This window comes from Rhinolophus hipposideros (genome assembly GCF_964194185.1).
Source record: "Rhinolophus hipposideros genome assembly, chromosome: 11".
NCBI lineage: Eukaryota > Metazoa > Chordata > Mammalia > Chiroptera > Rhinolophidae > Rhinolophus > Rhinolophus hipposideros.
The window spans coordinates 78,268,366-78,290,849 of record NC_138057.1 but is presented as its reverse complement, the minus strand read 5'-3'; the positions used below and the strand labels follow the sequence as shown (position 1 = coordinate 78,290,849).

Here is a 22,484-nt window from a genome sequence, read left to right as displayed (position 1 = left end):
TGCAGTGTGCTCACTTCCTGATTTCTTTCTCAGGGATTTCACCTTCTCCTTGAGGTCTTTCTCACCCGCCTTGCTTAAAATGCAAAGTCCCTCCCCTCCTTTTTCTCACCACCTTCCCCTGCTTTCCTTAGTACTTACCAGCATCATACACTTGATGTATTTGTTTGTTTTCTTTCACCCCACACCAGGATGTAAGCTCCTGTAAGCTCCATGAGGAGCTGCCCTCAGGGAGCTTACATCCTAGTGTGGGGTGCTCCTTTAGAACCCTTGTCCACCGTCGGGCCCCCAACACCTGGAACAGAGTCCAGCGCAGTACAAAGCAGGCTCTCGATAAATACTCCTCGAGTGAAAGAAATAATTGAGAAGTAGAAGCAGGCTTAGATGCACTTAGTTCTCAGTTAGACTTTGTTTTACTAGCCGAGGCTCCTTGTATTTCTTTGTTGTGTTATAACTGGGTTCTCTTGTTTTATTTACTCACTGTTAATCACACGTCTTTTTTACAATACATCATATCTGTATTTTGAAATCTGTTCCTTTTTCTATCACAAATTATAGTAATTTATAGAGTAAATTATATGTAGATACACGTTAAATAATATCTTGTTATACATAGTGTACCTTTTATTTTAAGGAGAATTACAAGGACACGTCTCCGAGTCAAATCTTCTGTTGGGTGGAGCTGCAAACACCAGGCTCTCTTAAAGCATTTTGTAATTATACTAAGATGAAATTTTAGGAAGTTGTGAAACCCTTTAAAATTCGAGAAAGAATATCCGTAAGCACATGTATGTTTGTGGTGTTTTAATATAATGCATCATGAACGTTTTTGCTTTTTCCCATATAATAGTTACTATGACTTTGAATGACTGCATAATGTGGCATTATGTTATACATTGATACACTGTGATTTTTTTTCACATTATTCTGATAATGTTGGGTGTTTTTATCGATTATAATATCTGACATCTATTGCATTTACATTTCATCCTCACAATATCCCTGGGGGCGGGGACTGTCATCTTGTACATTTTACACAAGACGAGGAGCCTGGAAGCAGGCAGGCCTGTGTCACATGGTGTGGCTGGGTTTCACACGCCGCCTCTCAGGGCAGTGCGTGTACACATGCGCGTTTTGGTTTCCATTGAGTTACTTTCTTTAACTTACATCCAAGGATGTGGATTAAATGGCTGTTCACTTTACAAAGGAACACCTTGAGATCCACTCATATTAACCAATAATTCTCCTTTAAAACTTTCACTTTTGACTACCCTGCCCCTTTTCTAGTAAGTGATCTAATTTTCCGAAGGCTGACTCAGAATCACCACAAAATGTCATCATTTTTACTTTCTGGTGACATTCTTATCGGAAGTGGCATGACAGAGCTGGACCTCAAGTCCAGCTCTTCTGATGTCAAATCCAGGTGCTCCTTCGTTGGTCTGCAATGAAGTGTTGACAGCGTGCTTTAGATCTTAGAAGGGGGGGGACCCAAGATCACTAGTGTGTACCCAGAGCCATAGCTCCCTGCGAGGCTGTTGGACAAGGAGAGGAAAGGACACGGGCTTTCCAGCCAACAAATGGGCTTAGGATTCAGGTAGCCCCACTGTCTACCTGAGGTAGTTTACAGAAACTCTCTGAGCTCCCCCTTCTGAGTCTGTAACTGCGGGCTGATTATAATGACCACCTTAAAGAGCTGGAGGGAGGATTTCGAGAAGACAAGTACCAAGCACCTAGCACCTTGCTGGGGTAGACTGATATACAGGCACTGCATATCCATTACCTCCTGTTTGCAATACAAATTCTCATTCCTACCCCGAGCTCTTTGGTCAGGGTTTCTGACGGAAAACAGGAGTGTACAGAGGACTTCTCGTGACCATGTGGCATAACAGCAGGTACTCACTGCATTTAAAATGACCTTTCTAAAAATGTTGAATTGGTGGAATTGGAAAAACTACTTTAAAATTTTTTCGATCTCGCTACCATTTCTGATGGCTGACTAGAAACAGCGTCTTGCTTAAATACCATTCTTAACCATCAGTGTAATACCTTTTGAGCCATTTGACGCAGTGGCAAAATCCTGTCTGCCCAAAGGGACGATGTGGAATTCACAGGATTACTGCTGGGTCTCGTTACTGCGTATGGAGTATTTGTAAGTTCAGTTCAGAATCCTAGTAGAGAATTACTTTTTACCTAGATTTTGCCATATTTGAATAGAGGAATCTCTACCAAGAGTCAGCCTGGTGAAAATAGCTCACTATGCAAAAAAGAGAGGTTTCCTTCCCTTTTTATATAGATGTGAACGGAAGAAAAAGAGAGGAAGGTATAGTGGGAAAGATGGACATTCTCCTTGCCCTTGGGGCCATAGCATGAAAATGAGCCAGCTGTTTCATCTCTAAGTCTTCAAACCTCTAAGATCAGATAGTTCTAGCCGTTCATGTTTTTAGGAGAAAGATGGTTTTTATGCAGCAGTTTCCACGTCAGCTGTATTCTCATATTACAGTGCAGCTCACTCACACAATTATACAAATAACCAGTGTTTGTCCTGACACACAAATCTGTCGGCTCATTTTTATGAAAATATGTTGACTTTTCAAAAGTAAATTCTTTAAAAGAGAACCTTGACTTGCCATCTACAAAAGCAGAGAAGTTTAGGTTTTTCCCTGTCTGATGTCTGAGCCAGCAACACTTCTCATCAGGGAACGTGAACATTCTGGAAGCCCAAGATGAGGGGGTTCTGAGTGTCTGTACCGTGTTTCCACAAAAATAGACCTAGCCGGGCCATCAGCTCTAATACGTCTTTTGGAGCAAAAATTAATATAAGACCCGGTCTTATTTTACTATAATATAAGGCCAGGTATAATATAATAATATAATACAGTATAGTATAGTATAGTATAATATAATACCGGGTCTTATATTAGTTTTTGCTCCAAAAGACGCATTAGAGCTGATTGTCCGGCGAGGTCTTATTTTGGGGGAAACGGTATGTTATACATGACGTTTATGAGTATTAGTCCTAGTATAAATATAATTTATAGTTTTCTTTATTCCCCATTTAATATCATAAGCACTTTCCATGCTTCTACGTGAACTATATAGTTTTAATAAGTAGTATTTTGGTGACTATGTCTAATTCTGTTATAATTCATTTAACTAATTCTTCATTATTTGATCTATAGGCAATTACCAGTTTGTAGTTAGTTAGTTAGTTAGTTAGTTATAAAAACAACACTGCAGTGAACTCTTTACTATTATAGCTATTTTCTTTGTGTGTGGGATGGAGCTTATTTCTCCAAGATCAATTCCCAGACATGAGAATACAAGGTCAAAGCCTACGAGATTTATGGTTTTCGATGAAGCTTTGATCAATTATCTGACTAACGGCCTTTACCACCAGTGGAGGTGAGACTCCCAAGTCACTGACACACCACCTTGGACGTGGCTTGTCTGAGGTGCGGATAATTCAGAGTTGCTATCCGATAGATTCTTCCATAAGCACTATTGTAAATATACTCTTGCCAGCAGTGTTCGCACATTGAATCAAGGTGTTAACGGGTTTTAGACAGATTGTTCAGATCCGCTCCAGCCTTTGAGCCTGGCTGGGGTTACCCGCAATGATCCTCACTAACCACCCAGGAGGGTGTTTGTGAGGGGGAATCAGAAGGTTCTGGCAGCATGCACAGGAACCTCCAAGTAAACTTCTCCCAACAGGTGGAAAGTGTGGTTCACTACAATATATTGGGCGGGAGCAGAGTCACTTTTTATCTGAGGAGTTTCAGAGGAAGCAATTTTGCAGTACCCTCAGTGACTCATGAAGATTTTTATAAACTTCAGAGTGCCTATAAGACCCCGCATTATTCAGAACCGACCATTACATTCCCCCCGCCGAGGTTTCAGAAATGTTTGAACATTGATGCTAAAGGCTATAACATTTCTCTTAAAGTCGGGTGTTGGGTAAGTCCTACAAGTATTTACGAACCTCACGGAAGGACTTGTTTCCTACAAGGCACTTTTGCAGCATGGGCTGACTCCAGTATGTTTAGAACATGTTTTTATAAGAGATTGCAGCAAATAGATAAAGTTAGCATGAAAGAAAGCAAAAACTAAAAGGAATTTATATATATATATATATATATATATATATATATATATGTATATACAATATATACATATATTTATATGATCAAGCTCTTTACAGACCTGTTTCTGACTGATGTATGTACTCCTATTGAGATTCAACTGTGGACACTCTGTTATAAAGCCAGGATGTGTGGAAAGAACACATGAAAACCGAGGCAGGTTTCAGATTTCACAATCTGGAAAAGGAACAGTGGGTTTTCATAGCCATGCGTCCTTATTGGTGTTATTGAATTTATTTAAATAAATCAGAAAGCAAGGCGTCCTTTGATCTTTCATTTGTTGGTCGGTTACGCGGGTCACACTGATTACCACATACACTAATGTCCCCAGGTTGAATGTATCTCTAGGAGGTATATTTTGTATTGTTATGTCTTTTTTGATTTGAAGGAACAGGTGTAGTAGTGTTCTGTTCATTAAGGTCCCGTCACCACTGTGGTTCTGTCGCCTGCAAAACCACTGGTCTGCTGAACCAAAGAAATGTTATCATTTATGGGATAACATACTTACTTATCAGGATACTTAGATTCTGTCCTGATTTCATAGATTGGAAATGTGACTTTGGGTTTGTCTCTCTCCCTTGTAAGCTGGAATGAGACCTTCCTTTTCTTCTAAGAATTGTGAGAATTACTTGACTCATATTTGCGTCTCACCTGACTCTCCTGTTCCCAGTTACCCCCATCTCACCATTGTCAGAGCAAACGGTGGAGCCCAGCAGCAGTGAGAATGACGCCCCCCAGTTGTGCAATGCACCAGGTCTGGCAACCTACCCGAAAACAAACGTTGGATCCCCCAAACTTTTTTATCAGCCCTGTTCCAACCTGCATTTCCTCCAGTCAGTAAATGGCATTTCCTTTTAACCTAGTTGTTCTGGCCAAAACTGTGGGGCACCTAGGACGTCTTTCCCTTTACATGCCATCTTCTAAATAACATCAAGTCCTGTCAGGTGTGCCTTCAGGAAGTGTTGTGAATCGGCACGCGTCTCACTACTTCTCCATGTCCACCCCTAGGCCGCTCCCTCATACACCCGGGGACTCAGCCTCCGAATCCATCCCTCTGCTTCCAGACTTGCGCCACCGTACTCCGTGGTCCAGCTCCCCACCTCCCTCCCCACTAACAACCCTCCTTTAGGCAAATGCAACAGCCTCTTCCCTGGTCCCCCTGCCACTCCTGCCCCCACTCAGTGCATCCTCCATCTAGCAGCACAATCTAGTGACAGTGCAAACCAGACCACGTCACTTCCCTTTTGAAACCTTCCAGTATCTTTCCATCGTGGTCACTGTGGCCGGAAGCCTTCCACGCAAGGTGTAGTCCTCGCTGACTTCTGCCTTTACCCTCACTTCGGTCTAATTGCACTGGCGTCTCGCTAGTCTTTGCACACACCAAGCCCTTCCCCACATCGGAGTATCTTCATTTGCTGCTTGGAGGGGTGTTTGCCCAGACCTTTTCAAGTTCATTCCTGCACTTTATTCAAAGGTCCATTCAAACATCATCCCAGACCGCCCCATCTAAAATCCACCTGCACTCACACACTTCCCTCTCTGTTCCCTACCCTCTTTCTTCTTACCACTGTGCCTGCTGTTTCCCCAGGACAGGGGCTGTCCTGGTACTTAGAACAGCACCTTGCCCACGTGGGCCTGTAGTTAACATGTGCTGAACGGTTAAGACCCTCGAGCCCAGGGAAGGAATATTGTCCCCAAAGTTTCACCCATCGACCTGGCACTCTGTCTAAACCTATTGTTAGTGGCCATTCTCCTTCTTTGGGTTTGGAAGTAACAGCTTCACACCCCGGGAAAGGATCGAGTGAGTGGATGTGAGTCATTGCTGCATAATATGGGTCATATTAAGATCCTTTCATCCTAAGGGTTCACTGGCAGTCTTTAGAGGAATTAGAATTTTAAGGGCTATGAAAGAAGGGGTTATTTGGAAGAAAACAGATGAAAGGCTACTGGAGTGAAGTGTGGCTGTGGACAGTTCTGGGTAGCAGAAGCCAGCGTGAGAATGACAGGAAATGTGGGGAAGGGACGCCAGGAGAGGGAGTGAGGGAAACGGGACCTGGGCCAAGGTTTGGGTCCCCTGCCCCGTGCCCAGATGGTCAGTGCTATGGGTGAAGTCAGGCCACTGAGCATGACAGTGGGAGGCAGGCATTTTAGGAACTTTAAACAAGTTCACTGAGAAGGTATTTTTCTTATAAATGAATGTGGGGAAATCAGCCTTACTGAGTAATAGCAGAATGCAGCTCCTATCAGGAACGTATCTGGGTTGATGGTTGGGATTTAAGTAAGAGGGTGCAATGCTCCTTTGAGCCAGTCTGAAGGTGTTTCACAGTTTTCCTGCGCAGGCCACATAAATATCTAAACCGCAGAGATTTATTGTTCCATGAATGAATCCCGAGTCAGACTTAGAAACGGCTAGTGTTCAAACCCACCACACTGTAGGTTCTGAGGAAGTTCTAATGTTTGTCACAGACACATTCTCTGGAAGCTCCTTTTTTTTTTAGCCTTTTCAAGACTTTGTCTTCCTTTGTTTTCATATGTGGAATCTGAGTTTTATTTGAAATTCCAGATGGTTGACTGTCCTCAATTGAGTGTTTATTCTTTTTTTTCCCACTTTTTTTTTTAAGTGGCTGTTCTCACATCAGTGCCAATCTTGCTTTATTAAGGAGTTTTATTTAAAATTAATGGTCTATTATATATGTGTATATATATCCATATATAGAGAGATATATATACTATATATATTTAGTATATATAGCATATATATGGTAAAAGTGAGCAGCTGTTGTACCTAATTGTAGAGTGTGAATAATAAACATTTCTCACAGTTTGTCTATTCAGCCTAAGTATGGTTTCTTGTAGAGCAGTAAAAATCTTGAAAGCTTTGTCCTTGTACTTTTTCTTTAAGTTAATACTTGCTTATTTTAGGTTCCCTATGATTTTTTATCTCAGCTATCCCTGGTCACTGGGAAATTTCTAAAACCTCTTTTGAAGGATGATTTTATTTGTATGTTTTTAAGGGTCAACCAAAATGCTGAAATGAAAATAAGTGAATTTAGCTCTCCACCAGATACCATCAGGCATTTTTTTAAGAGTCTGATTATATTTGAAGAGAAACTAAAGCATCTTCTTACAGGAGAAAACGGGAGTGTTTCTCTGGGTCTCTGGAGATGGCATTTCCTGTCTTTCCTCTAACAGGAGAAAGGAGCTGCAATGACTTCACTCTGTGGCTGGGAAAAAAGTGCTTATTATCTTTTTCTAGAGAACAATTCCTCTTTATTTAGAGCTTAGAGGCACACTTTTTAGATACACACTCGCTCACTGTCTGGGGAAGAAATGTTTTGCCATTGTTTGTTAATAAACAACAAACACATCTGACAAGCCAGTTTGTTTAACTTTGTAGCTGTTAAAATAGCTAGTCCGATTCCAGGAGGGAAGACGGAGCTGGATACAAATGACGGCCACTATCTAGGTCATGCATGGTATGCTCAGAACCATGAGGACATCTTTTGTTCCATCTCTTCGCTTCCTAAGGAATCAGCAGCAACGACGTTATTTTTGTGTGTGTGTTATAGCCAATACATTTAGAGGAACACAACCTGTGACAGAAAGATTGGAAGGAAAATCACCGACGCCTTGGTTTTTTTCCTTAGGTCACGTGATATGTTACCATCACAAGTGTAGCTTTCAGATAATTGATTTAGTCGAGCAGGATTGTGGCTGGGGGGTTCTTCTTGGGTGAAATCTCACCAGTAGAGTCAAAGACACACTGTCCTTGAAAAATAAACTCATATTTATTATTAAATAGTTAAATGAAGGAGCAACAAGAGAGTTTCTTATATGGGTTTTCTATCAAAATCATCCCTCCAAAATACGACCTTTTTTTTTTTTTTGAAGACTATAGACTGTCTTTAGAGAAGATTCCTGTGACAGTGAAGCCTTTCCTGGGCAGCAGCTGTCCCTTTCTGCATGTTCCTGTGTGTGCATTTCTTGTCTCTACTCAGGAACCTTTTGTTGTGTGAAAACATTCATTTTAAAAGAGTTGCTGTAGATCTGTAGAGCAGGGCTCTGAATTTGATGCTGAGGTTTTCTGGTGTTTTTTGGGGGGGTCGTTTTTGAATCTCAAAGTGAAATTGGGGAAATGGTGAAATTTTTTTAGCCAACTACAGAACACGGTGATTCTGCTTGCGAAATTGACAGTTTGGGAAAGTCACATTTCTGACGGGACAGGGATCTCCAGGACCCAAGGCTTCTCACTGAAAGGGCACAGCTGAGCCTTGGCCTCCCTCCTCCAGCCTGTCACTCTGCCTCCCAGGCTGCCCCACTCTCTGTTCCCCTGAGCACCTCCCTCACTTCCTCCCTCTAGTTTTTAAAGTGCTATTTGTGGCTTGCAGAAAACCTGCTTGCACTTTCTGCCCCCCCTCCCCACCCCCGGAGTTCCAGGCTTTCCTAACTCCGTGCTCAGCTCCGCTCTTTCACTCTCCCACAGCCCTGATCCCTTCTTGCTTGTTTATTCCTACCCTGAGACTCCATCTCTTTTCTGTTGTATCCCTGTGTCTGTTAGGAGACTTGAAAAATGAAGTCCTCCGGCATTGCTCTTGGGTTCATAGAAACCAAAACATTGCTGGATGGCTAAAATGTGTTGTGAAGAGGTACTTAAAACAGTGAAACGTGACCTCAAAAGAGAGACCAGAAACATTCCCTTATAAAGGAGCACTGTTCTTTAAAAAAAAAATCTGATTTTGTCTCCTCCTCCCCCGTCTCCCAATAGTCAGCTATCTTTTGTGGCTCCCCTGAGCCACAGGTTCTGACAGGGGGAGAGAAAGCTCTGAGGGAGGGGATCTCTTCGTGTCTGTCCTCTGCCACCCTGCCTTCTCCATAGCACACCCACAGCACCAGTGCTTACCTGTCAATCAGAAAACAAACAACACATTCAACCTAGTAACTGAAGGAAGGTCGTTCATTAAAAGGAGCATTTAGAACTTTGCGGAGAGAGCTCAGGAAAAGCAGTGAGGAATGCTGAGTACGCTGGGGCTGATCGCAGTGGAGAGCTGCTGTGGTCCCAGGTCTCAGAGGGCAGGGGGGCATTACAGGAGCTTCATATAGCTCTAGGGGTCTGCCTGACCACAGCCGCGGTCTTTGGTCGAGGGACCCAGCCGTCCTATAGCATCTTAGCTAGAGGAAGCTGCAGATTAAATCCTGCCCTCTGATATGCCAAAACCACTCTGTGGCAACCTAACAGAAGCAGAGGGCAAGGGAATCTGTTCACATGGTCCAGGCAGGTCAGGAGCACCTCAGAGTCCCCCTGACACCTGAGTACGTCACCGCCCACAGCTGATGAGATGCAGCAGCACAGCCTGGTGGCTTTCCTGATCACAGGACACCCAGACTCTGACCCTTTATCCCCACCTGCACTGCTACCCCGTGGTCCAGGTCTGTCATCTCCAGGGTTGGAAAAGGGCCTCCTACCTGGAACCTTCCTTCACAACATGGTGCTTCTGTACTTGGAGTCATCCATGGCTCCCAGGTCATCAACAAAAAGCCCACAAGACCCCACACAGTCTGCCCCTGTCTTCTCTGACCCCATCTCCTAATATTCTTGCGGGTCGCCCTGGTCTAGTCCTTTGGTGTCCCGACTGGTCAACCCGAGGCCCACACCGGCCTCAGGGCCTTTGCAGATACCAGGGAGGAAAATGTACCTTAAAGTTTAAAAAGATCTAAGTGATGGAAGCATTTATCTATACGATACTTTTACAGAAATGTTTGTAGCAGAATTATTCGTAATAGCCCCAAACTGGGAACAACCCAAATGTCCATCAGCTGGTGAATGGATAAACTAATTGTGGTATATAGCCATACAGTGGAATGTCACTTGGCAATAAAAAGGAATGAAGTACTGATGCATGTGACAATGTAGATGAACCTTGAAAACATTATGCTAAGCGAACATTGTAAAATAATGAAAGCATTATGCCAGTCACATATATTGTCTGATTCCGTTTATAGAAAACATCTAGAATGGGCAAATCTAGAGACAGGAAGCAGATTGGTGGTTGCCTAGGGCTGGGGAGGATGGGGGGATAGGAGGGTGACAGCTAAAAGGTACAGGGTTTCTTTGGGGGGTGATAAAAATGTTCTAAAATTGATTGTAGTGATGGCTGCACAATTTTGTGACAATTTTGTGACTCTATTCAAAATCTATTGTGACAATTTTGTGACTCTATTCAAAATCATTGAATTGTCCAATGGTGAGTTGTATGGTATGTTGTCCAATGGGTGAGTTGTATGGTATGTGAATTGCATCTCCAAGCAATTAAAAATAAAGATGTAAGTGATTTTTGTCTTCATAAAACATTCCTGTCATTTTTTAAAAGTGGTGTGTATAAGTCTTCAAACTCAATATTATGATATCTAAAGCCTTAAAGGGAACTCTGACGAGTCTCGTTTTCCTTTCCCCTTTATTTTTTAACTCGTAAATTTCTTGGGAGCACATCTGCTGGGTATTCCATATTTATTACTTGAGTGGAGGGGTTTTTTCCCTCTGGTGTTAGTATGAGGAAAGGCGTGTACTAATCAGAGGTTCGTTTCTCGCTTCCAGCACTTTCATGAAGGACGAAAGGCACAGCAACACATAGAGACCTGCTGGAAGCAGCTTGAATCAGTAAGTGAAAAACCAACAGCTCAGGAACTGTCTGAGCAGGCTTTCTCATTTGAATTTAATTCAGGCTGGAATCAACCAGTAAGCACAAAACCAATGAAAACACTAAAGAAATGTCTTTAGAGACTTGCCTCATTTGGATTTAATATATTTCTAGACGCTTTTATCTATAGTAAAATGTCGATCCAAAAGAGCTCAAGGAGAGCATTTTTCTAAAATTCATATGGAAAGAACAAAGACTAGAGACAGAAAGCAGATTGGTGGTTGTCGAGGGCTGGAGAGGATGGAGGCATAGGAGGGTGACAGTTTGGGTGCACAGAAATGCAGATTTGAAAAGAACGTCCTGAAATGATGACACATAGCAAATCACTTCGGAGAGGCATGGTCTTTGGGGGATTTGGGTAAAATTGTATCTGTTCATAGGAATCTCTTGGGTTCATTAATAATGGCTTTCCCCACCACCATTTTTCTCTGCTTTTAGAGCAAAAGACGGTTTGAGCGGGATTGCAAAGAGGCTGACCGAGCACAGCAGTACTTTGAGAAAATGGATGCTGATATAAACGTTACAAAAGCAGACGTTGAAAAGGTAAAGGTGAAAGTGAGCCTTTCATTTCCCCTTTTAATGTTTGTCATACGTCCCCCAGTGTGGCGGCCCCCAACTTCTCCTTTCTGACTGCAGCCGCAAAAGGCCACTCTACCTGGGATCATTTTCAATTTGTGTCAACTGTCAAGGGGACCAGAAGCTAAAACGTGGGGACTCTTCAGTGTCAGGAGTGAGCGGTTTGCTTATTTGTTCAGTCACCAGGATGATAACACGGAGACGTAGACGATGAACGCATCATAGCAGGTGGTTTCTGGAGTTTGTGGCTTTCTTTTAATGGTTTTTCAGAGAAAAGGTCCACCTCTTGAAAGCTGGAGCAGACCGTTTAGCGTCATCTAGAAGAGCTTGGCTGCTCATAATGCTTCCGTTAGGAAGATAAAGAGACACTGCTGGCCTGACTTCTGAGTGATTCACTCAGGTTGATAACAGGTTGTAGTGGAAGCCTGGCCTTTGTGAGTCCTTCAAAAGCTTTCCTCTAAATGGACTTGTATTGGCAATTAGCAATATTATAAAGCTTGTACTGTATCTTCCTGTGGTTCCATGTGTGTCTTTCCCTAGAAGTGGAATTTTCTTTTTATGAAAGTCATCAATACGCTGTAAACAAAATTAGGCTGTTCAATAACAGTATTCATTCATTACAGCCCAGGGCTGTTTTGGCTTTCACGGCCTCCTACTTCATGTGGGGGGAAAGCCCTGTCTTTTCATAGATTTCTTGCACTTTTGCCAGATTAGTTGGAGATGAGATTAGTTGAAAAATAGTGTGAATTAGTTATGTAGTTATTTGCCCAGGTAAATATTATTTAAATTCCTTGCTTAAAGCCTAGGTAAATATTAGCGTGTCTTCCTCTAAAATTATCTAATATATTAAAACACATTCTCATTATCTATATTTGATTTTGAGTGGGGATATTTACTGTTAAAAGATCTACTAAAATACTGGTAAAGTTACCAAAAATTTGTCATAAGTTCTCATTAAACAGCCAACTCCCCAAACTGTTTAAAATGTTATCCAATTAAAATAGATTGACCCAAAGTTTATCAAAAAACAACTGGATTAAAAGCAGTAGATGTGTCCCAGAAACGTATGTAGCGCAAATATATGCATTCTTTATCAAATATTTTATTACCCTAAATGTGAAATTAGAGTGACTTTTATTTAAAGATTTTTTAAAGGAAACTACTTTCACGTCTCTTTCTGAGTATAAAAACTATCCACCCTCGTAGAAATATCTGAAAATACAAACAACTAAGGAGGAGGAAAACATTAAAACATCCAACTAGTATTAATAAAAGGTATTTTACCCTTCAGAGCCTTTTCTTTAAAAAATTATATGTACTATACTATCTATACAGTGTAAAGAATAATAAAGGCCCACCGGTCTTAAGAAGTATAATCTCTTTTTTTTTTTTTTTTTTTTTTAAGAAGTAAAATCTTATTGGTGTTTTTCAATTCTCCCTCCCTACCTTCCTCCTTCTTACCCCCACCTTAAATAGAGATAAACTTTATCCTTAATTTGGTGTTAACATTTCCTTGCTATTCTTCATAGCTTTACGGCATGTGTATGTATCTCCAAAGAGTCTGTTTTAGAATTTTGCCTCTTTTTTGCCTTTATGTAAACAAAATCATACTTTCATTTCATTTCTTCTGACTTCATTTTTTGCATTCGATGTTTTTTACTTAATTTACGTGGAGCATAGAACACATGACTTTTATATATTAACAGTAGAGCCTTACTAAACTCTTTTTATTTCTGTTTTGGGTTTTCTGGAGAGACAGTCCAATCACCAGCAAATAATGACAGTTTTATTGTTTCTTTTTCAATCCTTCTGCCTTTTATTTATTTTTCTTATCTCGCTCTGTTGACCTCCCTCTCGCTAGTAGAAGCAGTAATTGTGGACTCCTTATCTTGCATTGATTATAAAGAGAGTGCTTCAAATGTTTCCCCATTAAGCATGATTTTAATACACCCTTTATTCAATGGAGGGATTTCCCTTCTTTTCCTGTTTTACCAAGAGGTTTTTTTTAAGCTTGACTTGATATTGAATATCATCGAATACTTTTTCTGCTCCCTTTCATCCATTAATGCGAGCGATTACATTCATCAATTTTCTTCTGTTGAACCAAATTAGCATCCCTGGGACAATTTCAACTAGGTCAGCTGTATTGTTTTTTTATATGTAACTAAATTTGTTTTATTAATATTTTACTCAAGACTTTGGTGTCTATCTGTAGTCATTGAAATTGGTCTATAATTTTCCTTGTTCTAGTTCTTTTTACTTATTAGTTTTGGGTTGTTGCTCCTTTTTCTAGTTTCTGAAATAATAAATGTGAAATGAAATTAACTATTCTTAAATGTTTTGTAACACTGCGTTGTGGGAAAGTTTCTAACTACTGATTCAATTCCTTTGGTGTCTGCTTCTTTGGTTGATCCCAGGGTTATGTATTTCTAGAAATATATTCATTTCATCATTAGTTTTCAAATGTATTGGCTAAAAGTTGCCCATAATATTCTCTCACCTTAATTTTTGCTACGTATGTTGTTGTGTTCCCATTTATTTATTCCTAGTAGTGTTTATTTATACTTCTTTTTTCCTTTGGCGGGGGCCGGGGGATGAGTTTTCTGAAATCATTTTTATTACAATTTTCCAAGCACCAAAATTTATCTTTGTGGAGTTTCTCTTTTCTATTTGTGTTTTCTATTTCGTTTAGTTTCTTTTTTTCTTCCTTATCTGTCTTCAGATTTATTCTATTGTCCTTTAAAATTTTTCTTTCTTCAGATGCTTACCTCGCTTCAACTTTTCTCCTTTCTAATATAAATACCTAACAAATTTCCCATTTAAGTGCTGGTTGATCTGCAAACCCACAAATTTTGATATGTAGTATTATTATTGTTGTTCATTTTCAGATAGTTTTCATTCCTTTTACTATGTAGTCTCGCCTATAAGCATTCTTTAAAATTTCCAATTGTTTGACGTACTTAAACATACCTTTCTGTTACTGATTTCTAATTGCTGTGGTTGTAGAAAACCTAAGTTTGAGTCTTTTATGTTTGTTGAGACTTGTTTTATGGCTTATTACATGGTCAGTTTTAATGAAATGTTCTGTAAGGAATTGAGAAGATTGTGTATTCTCCAGTTCTTAGTTGCAGAGAATTCTGCATATTTTCTTAGATCAAACTTGCTGATTGTGTTATCCAAATCCTCATCACTAAGGACTTTTGTTGGTTGGTTGTAACCTTTTTTGAGAGAGATGTGTCACTTCTTTGTGCCTTGCTTTACTTGTCTGTAAAATAGGAACCCAAAAGAACAGGACTAATGCAAGTATTAACTGAGTTAGTATGTATAAGGTACTCAAAGCCACTTATGGCAGTGGCCAGTGATCTACAAGTTAACTATTTAAGATGATAATGGTGGAAGATTTGCCATTTTCTGTCAGTTTTGTTCTTCCATTGTGAAGTTATTTACTAAAAAATAAAATTTAGAATTGTAATATCTTTTAATATGATTTACTTTTTCATCAATGTGTAGTGAAGTTCTTTCTGCAGTTATGCTTTATGCCTTGAAGACTAGTTTATGTGCTATATACCATCTTTTTACCTTTTTTGGGTTAGCATTTGCCTGGCAAATCTTTCCCATAGTTTTACTCTGTCCATTTCTTTGTCCTCATATTTAAATATGTCTCTTATAAATGACATGCGGCTGTGTTTCTTCTGAATCCAGGCTGAGAGTCTTTGTCTTTTACCTGGAGAGTTGGGATTCACGTATGCCATCATATTTTGTGTTTTCTGTTTGTCTCACCTTTTGTGTGTTGTCTTCTCTTTTTCCCTGGTGCTCTTTGTTTCTTGCTTTCTTGGATTTTAAGAAATTGGTTTTGTTTTATTTTTCTCATTCCATTTCCCCACCTACTACTTTAGAGATTATATATTATATTTCAGTGCTTTTATTGGTTAGCCTAGACATTTTAACATATATGTTCAACCCAAACTATAAAGTAAATTGGGATCTTTACTAATGTCCTCCTAAACAACACTTCAGCTAAAACTCACTTTTAACTATTGTAATTTATTTGTATGGTGCTTTTTGTTGTTGTTGTTGTTGTTCGACTACACAAATTATCCTTTAGTAATTTTATACAGTTCTATAAGTGTGCTTCTGATTGTCTTTGTTCACCATTTTTTGGTACCTGGGATCTTATTCCTTCTTCCCAAAGGATACCCTTTAGAAGTTCCTTGACCAGAGATTTATTACAGTAAAATCTCAGTTTCTGTTTGATTGAGCTTTCTTTATTTCTGTCTCATTCTTATATACAATCCTAGTTTGTATACAATCCTAGTTTGTATACAATCCTAGTTTGATTATACTGCAGCTGGAGGAATTTATTCTACCATCTTCTGGCTCTCATTTGTGGTTGAGAAGTCGCAGTGAGTGAGAAGTCAGTTTAATTATTAATTCCTCGAAGGTAATCTTTTTTTCATTTTACTAACTATTAAGCTATTGATTGTTGTTTTTTTGTCTTTGTTCTTCTGAAATTTCACTATGACATATCTAGGTGTGATTTTTTTTTTTTTTTTAAGATTTCATTGGAGAAGGGGAACAGGACTTTATTGGGGAACAGTGTGTACTTCCAGGTCTTTTTCAACTCAATGTGTTGTCCTTTCAGTCTTAGTTGTGGAGGGTGCAGCTCAGCTCCAGGTCCAGTTGCCGTTGTTAGTTGCAGGGGGCAGAGCCCACCATCCCTTGCGGGAGTTGGGGAGTTGAACCGGCAACCTTGTGGTTGAGAGCCCACTGGCCCATGTGGGAATCGAACCAGCAGCCTTCCGCATTAGGAGCACAGAGCTCCAACCGCCTGATTTTTTTTTCTTTAATCTTTCTTTTGATTCATTGGGCTTATTGATTCCAGATTGGAGTTTTCCCACTCTTGCCTATCCCTCATTCTATTATTTCCTCTGGAACTCAGATTATAAGGTATAAGTTAAAACTCCTGGTCTATAGCCTCTACGCCTATTAATCTTTATTTATATCACCCATATCTTTGTTTCTCTCTGCTGTTTCCCATGTAATTCCTTCAAATATAACTTTCATTTCACAAATTCTCTCTTAAGCTGTATCTAATCTATGCTTTAACATATCCATTGAGTTTATAATTTCAGTTGTTACTTTTCATTTCTAGAAGTTCCTTTTAGTTGTCTTTAAAATCTATATCATCTTGTTATTTTCTTGTCTCTTTGTCACACTTTGGTACCATATTTTACTTCTTTAAACATGTTAAACATACTGATTTTATATTCTCTATGTGATTGACTTCAGTATCTACAATCTTTGTAGGCCTGAGTTTTCTGTGTTGTTTCTGCCGACTTGTTCATAGTGACATGTTTCTCTGAGTATTTTTGTGATACAAATACTTTTGCTATAATGACATAAACGCATTGCTGAAAAACCTTATATTCTGCAAAAATGCTCCTAAAAACAACAAACAAGGCTTATGGGAAAAATAGGCTTAGAAATAGACCAGTCAGTACTTACAGAACTTCGTGACCAGAGCACCAACAAAACAACAATCTTAGCAAAACTACTAGCATTTGCAGTATCAGAGCCCTTCGCCTTCAAGATGTAAGGCCTTCAGAGTATTAGGACCTTAATAGATGTGGGTCCTTGCAAACATTCACTTCTGATTTCATAAAATGAAAAATCTGACCCAGAATGTAGCTTTCTGCATTTATCCATTGCTTTAACACAGAGGGAAATAACTTCCCTGGTTTTGCATTCATATTCCCAGCTTCACCAGATAGCCCAACAGGATGGAGTCTGTAGCAGTTCTCAAAAATCATAAGCCAGCCACTGGTGGTAGTTCTGTAGATGTTTCGCCTTTTTCTTAAGATATACATGATATTGCTAAGGTTTGCTGTTGTGAGAAAGCTTACCCATAATTGCTCCCAAACACCATGTTTCCCTGATATAAGACCGTATAGTATAGCATAGTATAGTATAGTATAGTATAGTATAGTATAGTATAGTATAGTATAAAGACTGGGTCTTATATTAAAATAAGACCAGGTCTTATATTAATTTTTGCTCCGAAAGACACATTAGAGCTGATGGTCTGGCTGCGTCTTATTTTTCGGGAAACACGGCATTACTGTACTGTGAAAAATTGTATACAAACTAGCAAAACTTCTATGTTATACCAACATCTATATTTCAGTCACGTAAGAAGGTATTAAGTCACAACGGATGAGATACAGAACAGACTGTGTGTGATTATGAATGTACATTCTTTGGAATTTTCTCTATGGCCTGGATTTAAAGTGGGTTTGCCAGGGAGCTGGCATTATGTGGGGTCACTACCCAGCCAGGACTGCCTCAATCTAAATTTCCCAACTTGGGGTTTAGGATCCACACAGTTGTGTGAGTTCTGACTCTTTGTAGTCCAAAAATTTCCGGATGACCTTTTTGTCTGTTTTTCTCCCTCAGGTCAGATCCAAGGTAGTTATCAAAAGTACCATTTTTGGATCCAAGGCCATCCTTAGGCCTTTTCATAGATATTGCCAAATTGAATTGCTCTCCTCAACCATTTTAATATTTCCAAGGATGTATATTGTTTTTTCTTTCTACTGAGAGCATCCTTATGTTACTTTTAAGGAAGCACCACTTCCCTCCTCCCCCAGGATATGATAAATTACCCAATTTTGGCATCGCAAACCTGGATAGAGCAGGGTCTAAACACTGGAGTTCTCAAACTCCTTTGTTGATGGGTGTGACTCGCAGCACTGTAATTTCCCCAAAGCAGCAGTAGTTGGATTGTGGTATCTGTGTTTGGTTTTATCACCGCTAATGCCTCTTGTCAGTATCAGGCAAAAAGGATGTAGTGTTTCAGTGCTATTTAATGTAACTTCTCTTTTTTTTTTTTTTTGAATAAGTGTTTATTGGGCAATATTGGGGAACAGTGTGTTTTTCCAGGACCCATCAGCTCCAAGTCAAGTCATTGTCCCTCAATCTAGTTGTGGAGGGCACAGCCCACCATCCCATGCGGGAATTGAACCGGCAACTCTGTTGTTCAGAGCTCACGCTCTAACCAACTGAGCCATCCGGCTGCCCCATAACTTCCCATTTTGACTTCTGACTGTCTTTGAATCTAATGTGCATGTCTTTCCCCCCCATTTCTGCAAACGATTAAATTACCCAGTGGTATTAGAAATCGCTCACCCTCCTTTTCCTAGCACTCAGCCCCACAACACTCAGAGTAACAAGCGTTGTGTTTGCACAGACGTGGAAAGTGCTCCCACTGTAAGTTGAGAGGACTGTCCTAAATTGCGTTTGTGTTTGATGATACAGTTACTGTGAACTCTGTGTGTGTGCTCTTCTAAACAATTTAGAATCTGGGTGTGAGCCTGCGGAAAACGTTTCTCTTTCAGAAACGTTAAATGTTCCGCCTACAGACTGAAACCATACTTTTCATATATGCTGTGTTCAAATCGCCTAAAATCTGCCCGAGTCCACGTGGGACGTCAGTAGACTTTTGCTTTGTGTTTGATGTCAGCATGTGGCCAGATGTTTAGTGATTTGCTTCCAAGAGGGTATGTGGTATTCTGGAGGCAGCCAGTTTAACTACAAGTAAATTTAGACATATAAAGTAAAGATAAGAAAAAAATGGCACTTCTATCTCTGCGCTGGTGAACATATTTGGATGTTACGAGGATGCCATGTTCCTCAGAGGAATGATGAGGAAAGGAAATGAGCTCAATGGAGTGGTTTTTTGTTGCTGATGAAACTCAAGGAACTATGCAGTTTCTTGTCCTTTGCCCAGCTGCCGCTGTCAGAGTTTTGAATTTGAAGACTTAAAATGAGTTCTCGTGATTTGCACTGAGTTACTCTGGGTTTGTAAAAGAACCAACATATGTTGTACTAGGTCCTTTTGTGGCTCATGACCCGTGTGCTGAAGCTGAAGGTCAAACCAAACTCTCTTTCTGTCTCTTTTGATGAGGGGGAAAGATAGTCCTTACTCTCTGTTCTGTAGTATTGAGAAGTCAAAGGACTGCAAGGAAACATGGAAAAATCAAACCATGTGTCTAAGTCAAATCTAGGATTGTCTTCTAAAAACCACTGAAACCCTGACAACAGGGAAAGTGTTCTTTGTTGTCCCATCCTCCCCCATCCCAGGCCTTGCTCAGTCGTGATCACCTTTGCCACCTGATATGTGTCCTTTTAGAACTTTTAAAACACAGTAGTGCCCCCTTATCTGCAGGGGATACATTACAACACCCCTAGTGGATGCCTGAAATCTTGGATTATACTGAACCCTGTATCTTATTGTACTGTACTCACCTTTTCACTTCAAGGAAGCACTTTATGGCGTTCCTTTGGCATATCCGAATCACCAGCATCACTACGCTTGCACTCTGGGACCATTAGTAAGTAAAATAAGGGCGACTGGAGCACAAGCACTGCGATACTGGGACAGTAGATCTGATGGCCGAGAGGCTACAAAGTGACTAACAGGCGGGGAGCATATGCAAGCGTGGAGGGGTGATTCACGGCCCAGATGGGATGGAGCTGGAAGGCTTGGTTTCATCATGTGACTCAGAACAGCGCTCGATTTAAAATGTATGAATTGTTTATTTCTGGAATTTCCCATTTAATATTTTCAGACCATGGTTGACTGGAGGTAACTGAAACAGTGGAACGCAAAACCATGGATAAGGGGGGACTACTGTAGTTTTTTACGGAGGTGTTATAAATGGCCACATCTTAAGTGGACAGCTCAATGAGTTTTTACGTATATATGAAATCATGTGCCACCACCCAAGATAGGGAACATCTCTAGAACCCCAGTAGGTTCCCTTAAAGCCTCCCTCACCCCAAAAGTAACTATTATTCTGACTGCTATCATATATTAGTTTAGTCTGTTTCTGTACTTCATACAAATTATACAAAACATAGTCTTCTGTCTGGCTTTTTTAAGATTCATATTTTTCTCACCTAAGGTGGTAGTTTGTGTTGTTTCTTTCTCATTACCATGTGGTATTCCACTGTGTGGATGGATATACCAGTTGGTTTATCCTTCCTCATGCTGGTGGACACCTGGATTATGTCCATTTTGAGGCTACGTTAAGAATAAAGCTGCTGCAAACATTCTTCTTTATGTCTGTTGGTGGACATGGCCTCTCATTTTTCTTGGGTACACACCTAGGCGTGGAATCCTGGGTCATACATAGGTGTATATGTGGCTTAGCTGTCAAAGAGCCTGACAAAGTGGTTGTGCCCAGCGACGTTCCCTTCAGCAATGACTCCTCATCCTCACCAACAATGGAGATTGTCGGTCTTTTCTCTGGCTTCTTTTGATGTTATCAATTTTAATAAAGTCTAATTTAGCTTTTTTTTTAAGGTTAGTCCTTTTTTGTTTTCTGTTTAAAAAATACCTTTACTTGCCCTAATAAAGCCTTTTGGTATGCCTTTAATCAATGTGCAGATGGTCTTTTGTTTTAAAATTTTCTTCATTGCTATGAAATTATTGTTCTGCAATGGAACAAGCCTAGACAACCAGAATATTACTGTTTCTAATATCACACATTTTTAAGGATCATGCTTAGACGTACAGAGAGCCTGGCTTTTCGTGCCCCTATCTCCTGGGAGCCCAGTGCCCCCAGAATTGAAGTAACACCCAAGGACCACTGTTCATTGTCACTTTGAGCAATTAAACTCTTCATATCCTCTTGTGTGTGTGTGTGTGTTTTTTTAACAGAACTTTATTAGGGAATAGTGTGTACTTCCAGGACTTTTTCCAAGTCAAGTTGTTGTCCGTTCAATCTTAGTTGTGGAGGGTGCCGTTCAGCTTCAAGTTGTTGTCCTTTCAGTCTTAGTTGTGGAGGGCGCAGCTCAGCTCCAGGTCCAGTTGCGGTTGCTAGTTGCAGGGGGCGCAGCCCACCATCCCTTGCGGGAGTCGAACCGGCAACCTTGTGGTTGCGAGGACACACTCCAACCAACTGAGCCATCCGGGAGCTCAGCGGCAGCTCAGCTCAAGGTGCCATGTTCAATCTTAGTTGCAGGGGGCGCTGCCCACCATCCCTTGTGGGACTCAAGGAATTGAACCAGCAACCTTGTGGTTGAGAGCCCACTGGCCCCTGTGGAAATCGAAACGGCAGCCTTCAAATTTAGGACCACGGAGCTCCAACCGCCTGAGCCACTGGGCCAGCCGGTACAACTTTTTATCCAACTAAATTCTGAATCTGTTTATTTCTGTCTTCACTTAGACCCCCAAATGAGTTACCCCATACTTTTTTTTTTTAATTTTATTGGGCAACAGTGTGTTTCTCCAGGGCCCATCAGCCCCAGGTCGTTGTTCTTCAATCTTGTTGTGGAGGGCACAGCTCAGCTCTAAGTCCAGTTGCTGTTTTCAATCAACTGAGCCATCCGGCCGCCTGTCCGAAAGCTCAGCGGAAGCTCAGAGGCAGCTCGTTGTCTTCAATCTAGTTGTGGAGGGCGCAGCTCACTGGCCCATGTGGGAATCGAACAGGCAACCCTGTTGTTCAGAGCTCACGCTCTAACCAACTGTCCACCCATATATTTTTTTTTAGTTTAAGAGAATTCTAATGGAATCATGTGTTCATGGTCTTCTTTTCATTTTTAAAAAACATTTAACTTATTGACTGAATTCCTAAGTTGTGAAATGTTCACATTCATTTTAATTCATTCCCTCACTCATTACTCATTGACTACATCCTGGCAAGGGGTGGGGGTGGCTCAGATACCCACTTGTAATCCCACAATCTTTGGCTTTAAGGAATGTGCCTTTCATTTTCTTCCTAATATTTACTTCACTGTCTAGTGAATTTTCCCTTTTTCAACCATTTTTTCCCTAAGCAACTCTTGAAAGGCATCTTGGTGACAAAGACTTTAAAGTCAGGTTTTATCTGTCACTCTGCTTTGGAATGATAGCATGCTGGACAAACTTGGATGAAAGACAGTACCTGATTCTGATAGCGCTGCAGTTGGTTAGTGTGGTGTTGGGATGAAAAAGGAAAAGGTTATCAAAATGAATGGAATGTGAACTAATATTTCCAAACAGAGAGAACAGTGTTTTCTAAATGCATGCATTAAA

General features: G+C 40.5%; 1 protein-coding gene across 13 annotated transcripts in view; it reads left to right on the top strand.

Moving 5' to 3' along the window:
- The window catches only part of FNBP1 (formin binding protein 1), a 113,518-nt gene that overhangs the window by 51,658 nt on the left and 39,376 nt on the right, over positions 1-22,484 (top strand). For all 13 annotated transcript variants that reach the window (XR_013994490.1, XR_013994491.1, XR_013994492.1 and 10 more), the window contains exons 5-6: positions 10,729-10,791; positions 11,270-11,374. Coding sequence is in view for 9 of the 13 variants with exons in the window: in XM_081067103.1 (XP_080923229.1) it covers positions 10,729-10,791; positions 11,270-11,374 (168 nt within the window). In the remaining 4 variants the exon portion in view is untranslated. The remainder of the gene's footprint in view (positions 1-10,728; positions 10,792-11,269; positions 11,375-22,484) is intronic.